The 19,183-nt window shown below is 43.7% G+C and overlaps 2 protein-coding genes and 2 long non-coding RNA genes across 17 annotated transcripts in view; 2 read left to right on the top strand and 2 right to left on the bottom strand.

Moving 5' to 3' along the window:
- The window catches only part of TMCC1 (transmembrane and coiled-coil domain family 1), an 86,354-nt gene that overhangs the window by 10,401 nt on the left and 56,770 nt on the right, over nucleotides 1–19,183 (top strand). For 8 of the 14 annotated variants that reach the window (XM_085516693.1, XM_015874850.3, XM_085516690.1 and 5 more), the window contains 2 exons: nucleotides 304–360; nucleotides 3,127–3,835. The exons of 1 other annotated variant lie outside the window; for it this stretch is intronic. In XM_085516693.1, the coding sequence (XP_085372819.1) occupies nucleotides 3,293–3,835 (543 nt within the window). In that variant the 5' untranslated portion in view covers nucleotides 304–360; nucleotides 3,127–3,292. The remainder of the gene's footprint in view (nucleotides 1–303; nucleotides 361–3,126; nucleotides 3,836–19,183) is intronic. 5 more of the 14 variants (XM_015874858.3, XM_085516701.1, XM_015874853.3 and 2 more) reach the window with 4 other exon arrangements.
- On the bottom strand, nucleotides 3,950–5,566 carry LOC146758329 (uncharacterized). Its single transcript, XR_014934768.1, has 2 exons — nucleotides 5,438–5,566; nucleotides 3,950–4,159 (listed from the first exon to the last, which is right to left on the bottom strand). It is a non-coding gene; the product is annotated as an uncharacterized LOC146758329 (long non-coding RNA).
- On the bottom strand, nucleotides 11,307–14,866 carry LOC116654015 (uncharacterized). Its single transcript, XR_014934767.1, has 4 exons — nucleotides 14,729–14,866; nucleotides 14,272–14,373; nucleotides 12,390–12,510; nucleotides 11,307–12,160 (listed from the first exon to the last, which is right to left on the bottom strand). It is a non-coding gene; the product is annotated as an uncharacterized LOC116654015 (long non-coding RNA).
- LOC146758330 (uncharacterized) lies at nucleotides 14,449–17,318 on the top strand. Its single transcript, XM_085516714.1, has 2 exons — nucleotides 14,449–15,463; nucleotides 16,938–17,318. Exon 1 carries the CDS (start codon nucleotides 14,713–14,715, stop codon nucleotides 15,397–15,399), a length of 687 nt encoding a protein of 228 aa, XP_085372840.1. The 5' UTR covers nucleotides 14,449–14,712; the 3' UTR covers nucleotides 15,400–15,463; nucleotides 16,938–17,318.

Below are 19,183 nucleotides of genomic sequence, written 5' to 3' on the forward strand. Positions count from 1 at the left end.
CTTGGAGGCTTTGCCCTGAAGTCCAGCTGCTTCCTGCCCTGACTGCTGGCCAAAAATTCCCAGGGAAAATATGCCTTCCCAAGAATCTCTCAGTTATCCTGTAAGATCTGGTTTTAACTTCGGTTATTCTGGTATCCTTTCAGTTAGTTGAAATTTGAGTTTTAAAAAGCTCAGCTTCCAAACAGAGTTACATTTAAATTAAATATATATATATATAAATGAAAGTTGGAACCATGCTTACTTTGTGTACATCTTTCCTCCCATTTTCAAGAATTGCATCTCATATCCAATTTCTTTTTGCAGTTTTGTTCAGTGGAGGGACTGCTGTATGTCAGCCATGCTAAAGGGCAAGTGATGGAGGCAAGTATTAGTTTATATATTCATAGTTATCTCATATTTTTTTTACCAGTTTCGCCTTTTCAACTGCTTTGTTTCTCACTGCTGCTGTGAAATAACTGCACAAATGAGAGACTGTACAGCCATGTTCTGGGAGGGAATCATGTTATATGATCTGCTCGGTGTGACTGTGAATATAGAACCACTAACTTTGTCCCTGGTGTACTGTATTCTTATACAGATGAGAAATGTGTTCCTGAGCCTTCAGCCTGAAGGCACTGCTTTTCCTCCCTCAAATAGAGAGCATAAGGATTGTTACGAGTCGAAAGCAAGCATAAAACTTGAATGTTATGGCAAATAGACATGCTAATTTATTCTGCTGACTCACAGTTCTTCTCATTTATGAGTAAAACAAATGTTTTTCTCTGCAAAGTTAGATACTAGTACAGATAAGTAGATCTAAGGATCTTCGTACCAGAAATGCTGTTTGAAAAACTCTGTTCAGACTCACAATGGATTTGCCATACAGAAATGTGAGCAGATGACCATGAAGCTTCTATAGGAGCATTTTGGATTATAAGTCAGTGTAAAGTCAGCAGTCGTTCACAGAACACACAGGCATGACAGTGACATGTTTGTGAACTAACTGGGCTCATTTGTTTCAGATGAGTTTGTAAATTGAAACAGGGATAATTGGAGCAGTTGATGGTTTCTAGCAGCTGATGAATGCATGGAACTTCAGTTAGATGGAGGTGATACTGTTTTAGATCAACACTATTGCCAGTGGTAATGTGCATAGAAAGCATGTTGTAGACAGTAAAAATGATGGGTGAGGAATATATTGGACTTTTCTGTTCCGACCTATAGCTCTTCCATGAGACCAAACTGAAAAATGAATGCCAAGGGAGTTAGCTAAAATGGAAAAGGCAGTTATAGGTCAGCTGTCAAGGCTGCATTTCATACAGCAAGTAATTCTGGGACTCGTGTTTTTTAGCCATTGAGTTTTGTTCACTTAACTGTTCTGTCTGCTGGGTAATGAGAAAAATCAGTTTTGCCATTTTTTCTCAAAATAAATTAATAGGGACGTGTCATCCAACTTCATGAGAAACAGTTACATTAGGAAAAAAAAGTAGAGGTAATGTTAAGAAAGAGCTTAAAAATCCATCTATGATACTAACCACTTACAGCATTATGTATGTAAAAGTAGAAGATTGGTTGTCATATCTTTTGTTTCTGCCACGATTCCTCTCTGAACATGGGTAAATATTTTTATTTTTTTCTGAGGTGACACATTGCTTTGCCTTTAAATGGGTTATTGATTAAAATGATAATATATTTTAACTTGGTGCTTTTAACATGGTTATGAAATACTCAGCTAAAATACTGCAAGATTCCAGTGGTTTGCTTCCATGAGTACTGAATTTCATCTCACCTCCAGCTTAATGCAGTGATGTTTAGGGGAAAAAAGAAAAAAGAAAAGAAAAAAAACCAAAACAAAACAGAAGGGAGTTGGATGTTTTTGGATGCCAGTTTAGAAAGCAGCTGGGAACATCTGTTCTAAGCCACTGTGTCGGGTTTCAGAAGTACAAAATTGAGGGCTCTGCAGTTGTAATCTCAATGCAGTGTATTTCTGCAGCTGCTTCAGAATACAAACGGATATTCTCAAATCCCAAACATACACTGCATTTCAAATGAAATGTTTTTTAAAGCACAGGCTGCCTACTGCCAAGATTGAGATAGACTTCTGTGATCTGGTTTCTATATTTATATAGAAGTCTAATCAAAGTGTTTTCCTGCAAGAAAACAATGATCAGCTTCTTAGCATGTGATCTCATAGTGCTAATGTGAAACTCAGATATTGTATCCCTTCCTTCCTCATTCCTTGCTGTACTTTTCCAACAGTGTGTTACACAAGTTCTCAGTTGCACAGTAGTGTAACCAACTGTTTTCTGAGCTCTGCTGATATGAGGAGGAGAGGTTGATATCTTCTGCAGAAAACCTGTGTGTTTTCCCTGTGGTAGAGGCTGGGCTACATGCCGTGCTGCTTCTCTCTCTGCCTGTTCAGACGGGTTCTATCATCTTCTTTTAAAAAGGAGTTTCTGTTTTCTCTGATAATTATGGACAAGACTATGCCGATTTCACTTGCCTGTCCTTGCTTGACTTTCCTGTCTAGTTTCCAGTGTAATCAATAGATGCTGGCAGTAATAAGGCATTTCTTACTGCTTGGAAATAAATGGTTAACTGATTTGGAAATGCTCTGCCTTCTTGCGTTTATCAAATACTGTGGAGTTAAGCATTCTGCAGGAAAATCAAGTAGGCAGGACAGGTGTTGTGATTGAAGCATGTTTCTTTGGTAAGGAACAAAATTAATTCTGCCAAAAAGTTTAACATGTTCTATAGAAGTGTAACTGTTAGATGCTACTGTGGGCAAAAGAAACAACTTGTTTTTCCCTTTCTTCTTCCCCACTTTTGTAGACATTTTTTTCTTTTTTTTCTTTTTTTTTCTTTTTCTTTTTCTTTTTTTTTTTTTTTCTTGTTTGAAAGAAAAAAGCCTTTATTGCTTCACTTTGTGCTATGCTTCTCCCCCTGGGCAATAAATGAGTTGTCTCATACAACCTTTGGTTTCTGCGCACAGCCTTAGATGCAACTAATGCCAGGATTGAGGGATGCTTGGAAAACTGATAAATTTGTTTTGTTAATGGCATGTTTTGTACATTGTGTTGTTGTTTTTTTTTTAACCTACTAGTTTCTGCATGGATGTGTAATAATGGCTCTTTTGTTTAACATTAGATAAGCATGAGATCACCGTGGCACAGCTGCATGTGTAGTCACTCTTGAAGCAATTGCACACCTAATTGGCTGACAATCTTGGCATTTTTAAAACAAACACAAGTCTTTTAAAGACAGGGGACATGTTTATATACGAATAGTCAAATTAACCCGTTGGTTGTCATCAATGGAGCCCTCTGGCAGTGAACAGTTGTGCGATGACCCTGATCCTGGAGGCAAATCCCAAGATCAAGAGACCAAAAAACAACACGAATCAGAGCAAAAATTATCCAAAATAACCCATAATGCTTTGGAGAACATTAATGTGATTGGTCAAGGTTTGAAGCACCTTTTCCAGCATCAGCGCAGGAGGTCATCAGTTTCTCCACATGATATTCAGCAAGTTCAGGCTGATCTGGAGTCTGACGTGGATTTGGAAAGCCAAAGCACCTGTGCTGAAATTGATGGTGTCTCCACCCACCCTACAGCTCTGAACCGAGTGCTTCAGCAGATCAGAGTGCCACCTAAAATGAAGAGAGGGACAAGCCTGCACAGCAGGCGGGGCAAGATGGATCCTCCCAAAGGAAGTCCGCAGATCAACAGGAGATCTGCCCAAGATATGCAATCAGGTCGTCCCAGATCATCATCCACTACAGATGCTCCCATGAACTTGTCCGTGACTGAGAGTGCTTCTTCTGTCTGTGTAGGTGGAGAGGAGGCCACAGCAGCAGTAAGTTACTCAGATTTATCTTTGGTATTTATCATCTCCTTGTGTGTTTTCTTAAGACTTTTGAATCTTGTTTTTAAAAGCAAATTTCTTTCAGCAAATAATAACGCTACTGTGTTATTTTTATTTTTTATTTTTTGTACTATGAAACAAAGAGCTTAAAGGATGCAGGCATTAGTCATTTTCTCACATGGCAGGTGGCTTATTTGATTGCTGAAATGAAGACTACTTCTGTAGCGTGTTAAGTTGGTCAGATGGTGCATCACAGACGAGCAAGGAATGATGGGAAGAACAGCAGCCAGAGTAGTCCTTGTTTGCAGCTATTTCCTGTAATAAAGAATTCCAGTTTGTTGAGAGGCTCTGGGAGTGGTGGCTGCAGTAGGTAACCAAGCTGCAATGCCAGGTTGGCCAAATCTGATTTCAGTTGGCCCTACTACTGTGCTGAAATGGGCCTTTGCCAAAATGACAGCCTCTGTTCTGTGACTTGTTCTTGCACAGTTATGTGTATCAGTTTACTGATGATATCAAGAAATAGTATTTGTCTTCGTGTTTCTTCTTTCCCGGATCTGTGTAACTGAAGTGCTTTCAAAATCTTCAATTGTGGTTTATCGTTGTGATCTATTAGTTGCGTAAAAATTCCTCTTGGAAGGAGCATTGAGAGTCTACCTTTATTTGAGATGTCTGTTCTGATAGCAATTAAAAGAATAGAACTAGTAATGTATTTGGGAAAAGTGGATGCTCTTCTAGAACTGGTTAACTTTGCAGCTGAACCGTGTGAAAAAGAACTAGTTGTACTAGTTTCAGGTTTATTTGCTTGCAAGCTCTTTTTCATTGTGATTGGACTCATGACCTTTGTTTCAGGTGACCTTTGAGGAGAGCCAATAATTTTTCAAGTTTGTATCCTGTCACGGAGTTCTCTCTAGAGCTCACTCCGGGACAGTGGGCACAAACCCGGGGCAGCAGGAACAAAAGCCCCCCCCCCTTTTCTCTAGCGGCACAGCGCGGCCTGGCCTGGCCACGTGCGTTTAGGGAGTGGGGAAGGGAAGGGAGATTGCGATTAGGTCTAACAAAAAATGAAGGAGGAAAAAAGGTGATCTGAGAACGAACGGCAGTTTAATAACCTAATAATGCTAAACAACAACAAGAGAGTTTCAACAAAGAGAGTACCAAGTCCCCAATCTCACCGATGGAGCTGTGGAAGGCAGGAAGCTCCGACCGCGTTGTCTCCTCGCAGGGAGCCGGGCCAGCAACCCCGTCCCCTTCCTCACTTCCCTTCCGGTGCCCCTCCCCACATGCCCATTTCAGGCAGTCCACAGAAAAAAAAACTTGTCCCCTTTTCTCCCATTATTAGGCATGGTGTTCTGATGTGGAATACCAACACCAACCAAATTGCAAAACTAGAACATATCCAAATCCAGCAACTTGAGTTATGAAGCATGGCAGCCTGACTTTGGTTTGTCTGGTTAAAACCTTGGCTCAGTTAGATCTGATATACTTGATTTTAAATATAGCTTGCTTACTTACAAAGCATTATTGCAAGAAAGTGACAGCTGTGATGTCCTCTGCATACACGCAGGAGATAGTGGCTGTTCTGAAAGTACTCACATTTTCCTTTTGTAGTGGCACTTGCAATCTCTGTGATATCTGTGTGCAGTGTGAGAAACTTTTGCCATGAGGCTGTGGAAGGCCATGGATATGAAGTTGATGCACTTTAACATAGCCCCTGTTTATCTCATCGTCCAAAGTTTATCTACTGCTTTCAGACTTCCTACCTCACCCTCTGCCCTTAACCTGAGACGACCTCTCCCACTCCTCTTATTTGGGATTACTGCCTAACACTCATCCTGAAAAATAGAAGTGAACTTTAAGATAAAATCGTAACAAACCCTTCAGGAGCGCCAGCAGCATTTGTTGATATGTCGCTGAGTTTTGATGTTTTAGTAATTTTAGTGTCTGTGTAGGCCCATGTAGAGTTGGGAAAGAAAAGAGTGAGCAAGAACAAAAAGAAAAAGACTTAAAATGAGAGCAAGAAACTTTTTTTAACAGAACCAGCTACAAGCCATAGCCAAAGCAATGTCATTGCTTGGTCATGAGCTTTTCCTAGGTAAGCTAACAGTAAAGACTTCTAGTCATACAGGATTCAGTTTACTTCAGAGATTTGGCATGCTTGAACATAGACTCAAGCTGAGACAGTGTGCGTTCTGGTTTTGCACTTAGGCACGTAAAACTGCAAGGTAAATATCAGTCTTCAACATCTGGCTATTTAACAGTATTCAGTTTGAAATGCAACCAGGTTACCCAGTGCTCACCCTATGTGGCATTCTGCAATTGCGCTTCTGTGCAGTGCAGTTTTTTTAAATAAAAGGCTCTGGGGGGAATCATCCCAAATACATCATTTCCTTAGTCCTGAAATTCTTATAACTTTATTAAAGATAGATGTGTGCGTAAGTTGTCATTGTCAATCTACGTTTAACCAGCTTAAGTTATGACCAAAGTTGAGTATTGTCTAAAGAAACATCTGGTTCTTGCCTAAGGATGATGATGGGAACAGATGCTCTAAAGATAGTAATAGAATAAAAAGAAACCAACAAAACAAAACAATTGCTGTGGATCCCAAACAGTGGCTTTCTGCGGTGTGGAAAATACCAAAACAAGCAAGAACTGGTGAAAATTGTTTTTACTTACTTACTGTCTGTAAATGACCAAGGAAACCATACTGGCAGTGTGGAGCTGTGTCTGTGGTTCCTATCTCAGGCACTGATGCCATACAGCATCTGATATCTTAGAAAAATGCTGTAGTAAAAGCCATGCCTGTTGGAGCCTGTGAGCAGCGTAGACCTTCAGAGTTGCTCGGTTTTATTTTCCATGGATGTCCATCATGAGCGTCCATGGCAGTAGAAATTTTCAAGCTGGGAGACCATCTGCTGAGTGATGTTGTTGTTCAGTTTGTGGGCTTATTACGTCTTTATCAATAAGTAAAATCAGTGAATTATCTAAGTGTCAGCTGCCTAGCCGTGACATGCATGGTTTTATCAGTTTTTGGTATCATAGAATGGCTTGGGTTGGAGGGGTCCCTAAAGGTCATCTAGTACTCCAGATAGTGCCTCAAAGTTAGGAAAGACCAGAAGGGAGTGAAAATAAACGACTGGAAAAGTTTTATGATAGACAAAATAGAGCTGTGATAGGCAAACTGCAGAAATGACTGTGAGACTCCAAGTGTTAAGCAGCCCCAGAGTGTTGGTCATGCTGAAGCTGAGGTGTGCATGTGTCAGCCCTTCACATACCCCGACCTTCACTTCAGCTGGCTGCACTTAGGACTCTTCTGAAGAAAGCCAGGTGTTGGCTCAGCAAGGGCCTGTGGCTCCTGCCTCAGGAACTGTTTTTAAGCTCTTTCTCTTGGTTGATCTGAGCTCAGATCTATTAATTGACAAGCCAAACTGACCTATTGTTAATGCAATATCTGGTATGTCTCAGACTAGAATTACTGAAATCTTAGCATGTGACCATGGGTATTAGGCAGGAAGTGTGCTGATTCTGCTTGAAGTTACAGATTAATGGTAGGTAACTCACAGGTTAAGTGCAGATCATGCACTACTTTAAATAATATATGAAAGCTTTTGCTAACATTGCAGTATAAAGTGGTAAAAAATTTTAAAAATCAACCCCATGTAGCTTTAAAATCACTGTTATGGTTTCTCATTTTATGATTCACTGAAATCAGGAGAGCGTAGCTCAGCCAATCAATCTTATAGGAGGCATCGGTGTGTTTGGCATTTGAGAAGCTAACATAGCATTCAGTTAATAACTTTTTGTTTAGCAACTTGTATTGCAAAAGTAGTTACCACACAGTTCAAATGATGTGGTTGATAAGGGGTGTTTAGCGACTTGCATTGCAAAAGCAGTTACAGTTCATATGGGGTCAGTAAAGGGCTAGGTAATATCTGGAACTGTTGCAGTGAACTTAAATGGAGCACAAGTTGTGTTAAGCATGAACTCAGCCCTTAAACACTGTCTTTAAGTTAGGAAAGATGAAGTTTTAACACTGTTACATCAGGGAAATGGTGAAAGTATTTAATCCATTTGAACCTGCATTATTTCACAAAGCTTTTGAAATACGAGTAAGTTCTTTAAAATGCTTGTTAAATAATTCTTGGTGTTAGTGGGGAGGATGCTCTGTACCAGTGGGTTCTGCTCTTGCCTGTATTGATTGTGTAAGCAGCAAATCTGTCTTTGCTCTCATTTCATATTAACTTTCTCATGACAGTGCCAAGTCACCTTCTTTGTGATCTCGATCTTACAAAAAAATCTTTAAAAAATAAGGCACCACCAATTTTTCTTTCTTGATGTTCGTATTTGCTGGGTGACAGTGAAGGTATGTGAATGTCAGCAGCTGACATTCCTTGCTTTGAAATTCTTTAAAATTTTATAAATCCAAGTGTAATCTTAAAAATACCGAATTTCAGCATCCATCTGTTGTGAATGTATCAGTTCTGCAGGGACTGTACAACTCACAAGGACAAAGAAGCAATATATGCAGTGAAAATACTGTGATTTAATAGTGACAAAAATGTGCAATGTGAGAATTGCAATCAAGCAATGTTATTCCCTTTCTTTTTCTGCTGAATGCCTTCTGTCCTCAGCTGAACTGCCAGCACCCACTCACTGCCTGTTGTGCTCTGCAGCCAGTGGCTGCCGTTTGTTGTGGAGCTCTTCTGCCCCCGTCAGATGCACGGTGGCTGCTCTGAGCCCTGCCTCCTCCTGCTGCCCGAGCACTCATCCCTGCACCTTGCTTGGTGCTGCTTCTCTAGCAGAAATTCCTGCTGTGCTTTCCCTTCTCTTTTTCTTTTCTTCCCAATGTTCAGATCCTGTCATCTAGAAGAGCTAATGGTCATTTTATTCTCTTGTAGTGGTTTCATTATTGTGGTGTTACAAACTGCAATTTGAAATAAGGGGCAATGCATTCTTTCACTGCAGTATTCTGTAGCAACTAAGTAATGCTGCATAGTGTCTAGTTATGAAGCCTAAAATTTGCCTATGACTGCAAAGGATTTTGGTATACATGAAGACAGAAGGTCAGTGGACATGGCTTGCTGAGAAACTGGCTTTCAATTATATTTTGTTAGGTGTGTGTAAAAGCTTTTGCAAGCTGCTCTGAATTTGTCGGTGCTCATTCACATGGCAGGAGCCTTACCTGTTGCAAATATATTTGTGAAGCATAGATGGACAGCAGCCCAAGTGCTTCTGCCTGGAGTTTACTGCTGCAGCTGAAGAGCTGTTATGCACATTCAGACTATTTCTGTACCTTCCATACTTGCAGAGTCATCCCAACGCTTCACACTTTGTCCTTCTGTGTGAAGTTACACTGCGCCGTGGTTTAAGTATGTGCTCTGCTCTGCCTACAGAAACGGCGTTCTAAGCATAATGTTTGTGATTCATTTTGTTGTGCAGTTGGGCCTACTGTTATACTGAATTTTTAACACTGGGTGCTGTACCAGCAATAATATCAGACGTGGCAGTATTTTCTGCTCTCAGCTGTGTTCCCCTAATCACTGCCTTTCGCAGTTGATATTTCTGTTACCATGTTCCTCATCTCCACATTTTCCTCTTGAACTCTTTGTTATAACTGTATGAGCTGGTCTTTGTTCTTATACTGGAAACTATTTTATAGTTTTTGTGTCTACAGTTTAAGTCCTGTGTATCACTCCAGATCCAGAGTACCAAAGACTTGTTAGGCCTCATTCTTCCTTTTTTGTTGTTGTTGTTGCTCTGTATTATTTATTTCCCCATGCTTCATATGTGGATACTGCAAAGTTTTGGAGAGAATAATCTTTATTTCTTGTTTGTTTTGCTAATCCCCTGAGAACTGTCAGGGCTTCTATTGATGTTATGAACTCACATTTGTCTGGTACTCGAGAATAATGAATACTGGGGTGTGTGGCCCAGTTTTTTGGTAAAAGCAGTCCACTAAGCTGTGAAATCAGTGACTTTGGTGGCTTAGAAATGGTGGCATGAGACTGCCTGGGTTTCACTGAGCTTTTTGTGGGGCAAGGAGTTACAGGACAAGAACAAACAAAACAGTGCTACAGTTCCAGAGCTAAAAAAGTAGCAGCTGGACTTTGGTGGGAGGTTGTTCTCTGTGTTGGAACCTTACAAGCATTGGTTCCCAAAAGTGGGCTGCAGAGAGCACGTAGCCAGGCTATTCTGTCGTGCCTAGCAGCAAGTATAGATGGCAGTGGGCAGATAAAGGCCACTAACAGTAACCTGCTTTTCTTAGGTACTTTCTAATGACCTTTTTCCAAACAGGCTCTTTGGTTGCATATTAATGACTCCTGGAACAGTCACCTGTAATGATGCAGCACCTTTGTGTATCCTTAATATCACATGGAAGCATTACTTGGGCTGTCTGTAAAAGATTGCTTTAGGCTGTCACACATCTCAGAAAATAATAAGCAGTATTCTTTGCAGCACATGGTAATGTTTGCTCTCCCATTCAGTCCCCATATATGGTAAATGTTTTTGGAATTTTACCATAATGGATTCTGAATAAAACATCTTGTAGTTTTACCCCCAAAGCACCACTTTTATGTTAAAAATAATTTTTGTCGTATAAGAAGATGAGGTTAGTCATGAGCCCTTCTGGAAATAATTTATTGATATTAACTTGCAGTACCTGCAGCCAAATCAAAACAGCACAGATCATGTGGAGTTGGCTTGGATTAATAATGAGGAGGAGGACCTTTTCTTCACTGTGAATAGGAGCATATGCATAGTCAGCAGAGATGAACCACAGAAATCTGGGTGGGTCAGTGTGTGAGGGGCATCAGGCTCATTTCAGCCTCAGGAAATCATTCTCAAAGATAATGCTGCAAATAGCTGGAGCTACTGATCTGAACTTCCAAAAGATGCAGTTCAGTAGCTGTGTGTAGCATGTGCTAATGCAGCTTGAGCCCTTGCCAGTGACCACTGCTCTCCTGCTCCAGCAGAAGGGCCACAACACAGTGTTGTTGCTTTGTGCAGGGATAGTGTTGCATTGTTTGCATCTTGCAGCAAGATAAGATAACAGCAGATTGTGTAGTGGTGTAATGGCAGAGTGATAGGTCAAGAATAAGCTGAGGGTTGTTTTACAGGCACAGAAATTGATTTTCAGTTGCTTAATTGCTTTGAATGACCATGTTGTGCCAGGCACTGCCTTTCTCTGCCTGGTGGCCTTCACCTTTGTGAAGCACTGCTTGTGCTCAAAGTCTTCTGTATGGACAAAGTAGAAGGACACTAAGATACAGGAGAGCCAGGAAATTAGTTTTAGTATAATTGACATCTGAAGAGTCTAATTGTCATTGGTCCAGATTTGTTACAGAAAACAAAAGTGAGTAATACCAGTAAAGCTATTATATGCACGGTTAGTAGCTTCTGACCCTTTTCCTCAGCCTGTGCTGATCAGCCAGGAGCATCCTGCATGCAGTTATTGACACTGAGCATATATGGGGAGCAAGCAGTGGCTGTGAGCACAGTGAGGGGTGGGTGCTGCAATTCAGCAGTGCCAGCAGTGCCAGCAGTCATATGTGGCATGCAACCTCTTGTTCATCATGAATAAAAAACGCACAACTAGTGGTGGTATTTGTATTGGAAAATAGCATTCTATATCTGAGCATGTGCTCTATCCAACAGTGCTGTTGTGCTCTCTGTAGCTGCTGTAGTTTCTGTGGAAATAAGTATAGATGTTACTTCTGGAGTGCCCCAATTTCTATCAGCACTGAAGGTGTGCAGGACAGAGGCCCTTAGCAGAGCAGAATGACATCCAATGAGGTAGGCAAGGAGGTCTGAATTAGCAGTGTTTGTGAGTGAAGCAAAGAAATATTAATTGAAGAAGCTGCATCCATTGATCTGGAATGCCACAACAGTGAGAAAAGCGGAGCAGGTTCCTATTTTCTGCTCAGTTGTTTACTTTTTCTGTATTCTTTGTTATTTCTTTGTTGCTATTTGAGGTTTTTTTATATGGGGATGTCAATCTTTATGTCAGTTTTTTTTAGTGATCTTCATATGTGGAAAGCTTTAACAGGAAACAGTACTTCAAATGGTTTGGTACAGTTGCAGATAAGTAATTGCTGACAGTGCCTCCGTATCTTTTCCTGTGTGCAGGACAAATGTCCTTCCTGCAGTCTCAGTCGATAGAGGGAGCTCTGGCTTTTCAGAACATCCGTATACAAACGGTTTTTCATGCCGTCCATCCTGAAATGAATTGGTTCATGCTATGGAATTGGCTTTCTGAAAAAGGGAATACTGTGCTCACAGAGACTGAGAAAATCATGCAGCGCTGAAACTGAGTATTTGCTGCAAAATGCAAAAAAGAAGCTTCAATTAAAAAATACATTTAAGCACCTTTCTTGAATCCATTATTACTTCTTTTTTTCTGAAGCAGTTCATGCACTGTTGTGTGCAGAAAACCAGAGACTGAGACAAATGTAGAATGCATCAGTGTCTTTAAAATTATTTAGAAATATTTATAACCAGAAAGGGATGATCTGGAGAATGTGTTCTTCTAAATAGGTGACATTCCTACCTTCCAAATGTTCTGGGTCCTCCAGCAGGTCCTTCCTTACAATCTGTCAGTCAGGAGCCTTCCTCCTTGCTTTGTTAATGAAGTACTGGTTTTATTTCTATCTATAACGTTTCTGCTGACCCTACAGAATGTAAAAAAAAATTAAAGAGAACACATGGAAAACCATTAATTTGATGATATGGAAGTAAAATGGAGGGGATCTCAGTGAGAGTTGTACTATAAACAATCATGTTGGTAAATGACATTGGAGATTTGTATACATAGCGTAAATATAACATCATGCCTGACTTTTTCCACTTTCCAAGTACTAAGTGTATCTTTAAGCACAGATAAAAAACTTCAACCATGGGAGAATGGTGTTGTCATAGGAATGCTGGAAAGCGGAATCGAGCAGACCTGATTTCCACCAATAAGCGTGTGTCAGGCTTCTTGACACAGACACTGCTCAGTTACGAATGTCCTGTGCTAAGAATTAAATGATGTGCAGCTGGCTTCTGTATGTAGTCAAACAGCAGAACGAGGTCAGCACAGGTCGGTGTGAAGTGATGCAGCTGTGGGTGTGGGATGCCCGTGGTGCTGCTCTGTGCTCCTCTGGCATGAGGAGGTTCCTGGTGTTCCATTCCTGGCAGCATTTGCTGTCAGCATTATGAGATTGTAATAAAATCAGGGCCTGTAACTGGGTGATAGACTGTATTTCCAGGAAGAGAGAACATTCCAAAAAGGACCTGATGTTGTGGGAGGGAACTCTTTGTCAGTACAGAACACATTTCTCCATTGAGAAACCTCCAAGTTAGTAATGACAGGGCAGAGTGCAACCAAATCATGCTCTGATACAACAGCTGGGGTTCTCAGTGCTCAGGTACACATCTTTAGATGTTAATTCTGGATGTCAGTTATAAAGTAAGCACCTTTTTCTAATCCTCCCTTTGAGTTCTATATAGAGAACCATGCTGACCCTCCTCATAACCCTTCATGGGACTCTCCTCTGTCTCTATCTTTAAGGCCAGCTGTTGACATTTTTCCTTAATAAGGCAAATGTGCTGACCTAAATCACCCCTGTTCTTCTGTGCAGCTATGCAGCAATGCATGAGAGCAAAGTGTCTTTTACCAGTATGTACTGTGGAGAGTAATTTAGTGTGAACTCTGTGTGCAGCTTCCTCCAGCTGACAGGCATGGTGCAGGGTCCTGGTCCCTTGATCCAGCGTAGCTGAAGCATGGCATGGGATCCTTGTGGTTTCCTTCCTGTTGAGGGTAGGGTCTGAGGAGAGTGCTGGATGATTCCTCTCTACCTAACAGCCCAAACTCAGTTGGGATGTGCTCTCACCCCAGGTATTGGAGCCATTTCTGAACACCAGTAGTTCTGATTGTGGTCTAGAGTTAATCAGAAGATAACTTTGTGCAATTCTACACAATGAAGGTATTGATGCTATAGCCATTTAAATGTAATGATAAAAGGAGCCCTCCCTTCTGGGATCATGGAGCAATTATGTGTCTATATTTGAGTTACAGTGGAAAAACACGTATCTGATATGTAAGTTCTCAGAGGGAACACCAAGGATATGGTTAGACATGTTACTTAATAGTGGAGAGCAGGTTAGCAGAAAGGAAACAAGGATGCAGCTCTAAAGGGGCTCTAGCTGAGATCACATGGATCATCCTTCAAAGCAGTTTCTTCTGGTGTGGTAGCATTCATACACTAGTAGTGTTTAAGTTGTACATGATGAAAAGGAATGTATTTTGTAAGCTTCTTAAATATGTTTAATGTATATAAGAAGTAGGATAGCATTCCTGTTAGCTTCTCTAATGTAAAGTTTTCAGATCTCTTCAAAGTATCATCATTTTTCTGTTCAGACCTTCTTGGTGCTTTTCCTTTAAATATTACCTTTTTGCTTTAGTGGGTCATTGTGCAAAAGTTGTGTCGTGGGTGCTCCATGTGGGAGTGTCACAGGGGATCTCCTGACATCCAGAGCAGAGTACACAGCAGCTGAAGGAACAGGAGAAAATGAGAGCAAAATTGCAGGTAGAAGGCAATTCCAGAAAGGTTTGGAAATAAAATCCTACCCAGCCTGAACTGAAAGTGCTGACATGGGGCTATGTAAGAACTTGACTCATTTCCAGACATTTTGAGGCCTTCATTGTGTTTGTGCCTTTAGTTTCCCTCTGCTCCTTCCCAGAATGGTCTGCTGGCTGTGCAGCCCTGCAGACAGGGGGGACAGAGCCCTGTAATCCTTTCTTCTGCTGGAAGATCGTGCTACGTCCTTCATTCAGAATACTGGAAGGGGAAAATGAGCAAGTTAAGGATGCAGAACCCATTCTTACCGAGATGTCTGGACAAATACCTGGGTTCATATTTGAGGTGCGAACAGAGAAGTGGTGTTCGGTGGTGATTGCAGCAACGTCCTGTGTGTGCATTTACATGGGAGAATTAAACCTCACGCGCTGGAATGTGCGGAGGGAAGGACGGGCGTGCGAGGCGGTGGTGGAACCGGGCCCGGTCAGCGGCGTTCCACTCGAGACTCCTGGAGCCCGCGTTAGCGTCGGGCCGGAGCTTTGTCCTCCCGCAACCCCGAGCAGTTCGGGCCGCGTCCCACGCGCAGCAGAGCACCGCCACGCGGCCGTGACTGCGCAGCCGCGCCCGTACCGCTCCGCTCTCGGCTCGGGGAACGCGGGGCCGCCCGTCCGTTGCGGGACAGCGCTGCGGGGCCGCGGCCGGCACAGCCCCTCGGTCGGGCCCGGTGCGGAGCTCGGGGTGACCGCGCCGCGCGAGGCCGCTCCTGCGGACGGGCTCGGCGTGTCCGCGTTGGTGCCGCGGGCTGCCGGCGATCGGGCGGGGCGGGGCCGGAGCGCGTGGGCGGGGCCGGCTCCAGTGCAGGCGCGGAGCGGAGCGAGCTTGTCCCGCCCCGCCCTCCTCGGGGGCTGCCGGCGATGGAGCGCCCCGAGCGCTGAGGGCGGGGGTGCCCGGCTCGGCCTCCTGGGGCTGCGGGCGCTGCCCTCCCGCTGCGCCCCCTGAGGAGCGGCCCAGCCCGGCCCGGACCATGGTGCAGCGGTTCAGCCTCCGGCGGCAGCTCTCCAAGGTGGGTCCCGGCCGCTCTCGCGAGTCAACCTCCGCGGGGGGTGGGGGCACCGCTGCCTTTTGTTCCCCGCACGCAGACACAAAGGCTGGGTGGGACCTCGGGCGGGGCTGGCGGGTGCGGTGCCGCAGGGCTCGGGGGAGGCTGCGGCTTCCTTGGCGATATCGTCTGAGCGCTGAATAAAGGCGGTGTACGATAAGGCAGCGCTTAGTTAACAGCTGTGCCGGCGTGCGGTGTACGACAGCTGCTGGGGCCGGACGCTGCCGGCAGCGCGGGGTGAAGGGCCGTCCCGGGGCTACACCTGCGGGAGCGGGGCGGGGCGGAGCGGCTCCGCTGCGCTGCTGGGCAGCGCCGAGAACAAAGGCGGCGCTCCGAGCGGCTCGTAAGGCAGTTACCGCGTGCAGCTGTGCGGCTCTATCCCCGGATCGGCCCCGGCGTTTAGTTGGAAGAACGTCTGGGAAAAGCTGTCAGTCAGTGAATGAAACGAGGCTGTGCACGGTCCCGGGAAGGTCCCGCCCTGCAGAGCCCCCGGCACGGCCCTGCTCCCAGCCCCGCGCTGTGTGCACAGCGGTGCTGGCTGCGCCCCGAAGTGCCGGGCCGCTCTGATGTGATGCTGGAACTTTGTTTCCCACACAATACGCGTTTTAAAATGTGTTTGTCAAAATACAAAATTGTATACGTTTTTCACTAAGCTGATTTTCTTCTGGATGTTTGAACTGAGTTTATGGAGGTAATATAATGCAAATAAAGCTTCTTCAAATACCGTTCAGTCTTCTAAGTTAAAATGTTTACTCTTACTTTTAGAGGCCTGCTTTCACAGGAAAGCTTTGAGGGTGAGCCAGATACTCCATGCAGATGTGGACAGCCCTGGCACAGACCAGGCTTGATGGAAAGAAAGAGAAAAAAATATATAGGTAGTTTTTGTGAGCTGCAATGAGTTTGCATTCATATTAATTCATTTAACTCGCATGATAATGTTGTTTAAAAGCTGTAGACAGAACTCTTTTGCTCTTAGTAAACGGGCTTATTGCATATACTGCCTGTACTGTGTTTGCACTGTGCAGATTGAGTTTGTTTATGGGAGAGGAACTTCAATGGATTGTGCCAGAGTAGGTGTGGATACTCTTACTTGAGCAGCAGGATGTTCACTTGAATCCCTGAAGGAAGTCCCGTCAGTTTCTCCAAAGGCTGAAGTGTTTGAGTTGGCAGTTCTCTGGTGTGCTGCAAGTCTGTCCCCAATGTACTGCATCATAAGTGCTGTGAGCACTGCCCTGTGCCTGGCAGGGGATTTGCTTCTCGTCGTAAGTGCTGGGACAGGTGTTCAGAAATTTCCTGATGCTCCCAGCAGAAAGGCTGGTTGAGTTGTGCTGGTTGAGTTGTGCTGGCTGTTCTGCCTTCCCTTGTGTAGACAGGCCAGTTGGAGGATGGCAGTGCATTACTCAGCCCATTATTTAGCTTTGAATCTGCTCCCACACAGGTGCTCCTCAAGGTTTACTGGACAGAACGCTTGGCTGAACACAGCTGAAAGACGTGGGATATAAATACATCTCCAAGCGCTGCTGGCTGTGAGGGTGTGGAAAGAGTACTGGCAACAAGAAGAAATAGCCATGAACTTTTCTGGGTGAAATGGGGCCCTCAAGAAGAGAATGAGCTTCCACTGCATCATTTTGCTCCTAGAAATGTGTGGGGAGATGTTGCAAAGATTACTTGCATCAGAAAAGGAAAATGAGCTTCTGGCCTTCTGATTAAGGAAGCAGGGGTAACAGATTCCGTGAGGTGGTTGTCCAGGCTCAGTATGATGGCCTTGTGGATGCTACAGCAGTGTAAAAATAAACCAGACTTGAAGTGTCTTCCCACATCCTGATGTTGGTAATTAATAGGGGTTGTAAGCCTGTATCTGCAGAGATGTTAGAGGTGGGAATGGAGTTTTCTCTTCATGAAAGAGGTATTAAGATAATCCGAAGAATTACCAACATACATGCCAAGTGTGTCAGATAAATTGCATGTGATGGCTTATTACCAAATATGCTTACAGTGTTAAAGGATGTAAATGCAGCCTGTAGATGGCTTGCAGCTTACTTAAATGCATAGTTCCTTTTAATAATGAAATTCCACAGCTCTTGGCTGTCTGCTTTGCATGAATAGAATCGTATTTTTTAATGGGTGCTTGCTTGGAGGTGGGTAGCCATAAAAATTGGAATTTCCTAGCAGCAGTGGTCAAAGGAAGCATTAAAGGTGTTGGCATCTTTGTTCTGAACAAGTTACCATTAGGGGTTTTCAGGAGCTCTGAAAGCTGTCCCTCCTGAGTTTCCTGTGTTAAGGCATTTGACTGCTTACTCAGAGTTTCTTCAGAGGCAGAGAATTTGCTCTTGTTTTGTAGGTCTTTCCATTTTGTCTCCATTTGCAGGCAATGATAAAAGTCCATAGAATGGTCCTTTTCAGAAAAGATGGAAAAACTTCTGTCACTGGAAGGTCTTAGACACTGGGGCTAAGTGTAATAGCAGGAGCATGGTCTGACTGGAGCAAGGCTGCCATGTGCACTGCACCTCGCTGGGCAGGGGGCTGCTGGCAATTGTCAGTACTTGTGTGTGTGGGTAGGGCAGGTGAGATGTGCCTGGCTTGTGTCACACCATGGGCTTGGTGATGCTGTGCACCAGGGCCTGTGCCTGGCCTGGTCCATGCTGCACTGCGGGACATGCAGGACACAATGAGGCCGGTCTGCTAAATATGATTGCTGGCAGGCTGTCATGGTTTTGTAATTTTGTAATTTTGCTATCAGTATTCCACATCGTAACATCAAGTAAAGCATGGATGATTTTGCCGAATGTGCAGCTTACAGAAGGAGACTACATATCCCAGAGAACATCATGGTCAGGGATAAGTCACGGGACCAGGACACTATATAATCTTGTTCCCAGGCTGGAGTTTACTCTCTCTCGAACTTATTGGGGAGAGGGAAGCGTTCCAGCCGTGTCGCCTAGAGTTCACGTAGGCCTCTCAGTTTTAGAGGACTCTCTCTCTGTTTCATTTGATTTATTAGCCTCAATTATATTATATTATATCGTGTTATCTTGTATTCCAATATCATATTTAGTAAAATAAGTTTTCCTCCTTAGATTGCTGCTGTTTTTATCCCATTCCCCATTTTTCCCTTCCTTTCCTGGCCGGGGGGGGACACACCCTACGGGGTGGCTTCCCCCTGTCACGGGCATAGGTAAATCTAGGTAACCCGTGACACAGGCCAACTCTGCAAGGCACAGCTACAAGCAAACATGGTCTTTCCCCTGCCTCTGCACAGAGAGAAAGCAGACAGCCCATGCTTGCTATTCTGCGCAGGAAGGAAAATTCAGGGAGGGTGTACAAGAAAATGGCATGGTAAAGAAGCCAGAAGTGGCCTAGCAGAAACATGGTGTGGATAGTCATTATGTAGTCACATGTACTGTCTGCCAACAGAAATTAACTGTTACCGCCTTCTGAGCATACTGGACCTGCCATGGGGTTGTTGGAGTAGGTCAGTGGTTAGCTGGAAAATAGATTTGGCTGAACCTATAAACTGAAACTGCAGCTAGCAGGTTCAGTACCTCATGATCTTGAGCAAACAGCTGTAATTTGCAGTGCTTTGTTTTGCTACCTTAAAGACCAGCCCAACTCCTCCCTCCTTCTGCTTTTCTTCCAAATGGTGTCCAGCTAAGAAGCTCCATATTGTCTGTAACTTGTTTTCAT

The sequence above is a fragment of the Coturnix japonica genome, chromosome 15 (genome assembly GCF_054131305.1).
Source record: "Coturnix japonica strain WE chromosome 15, WE-NBRP24, whole genome shotgun sequence".
Taxonomy (NCBI): Eukaryota; Metazoa; Chordata; class Aves; order Galliformes; family Phasianidae; genus Coturnix; species Coturnix japonica.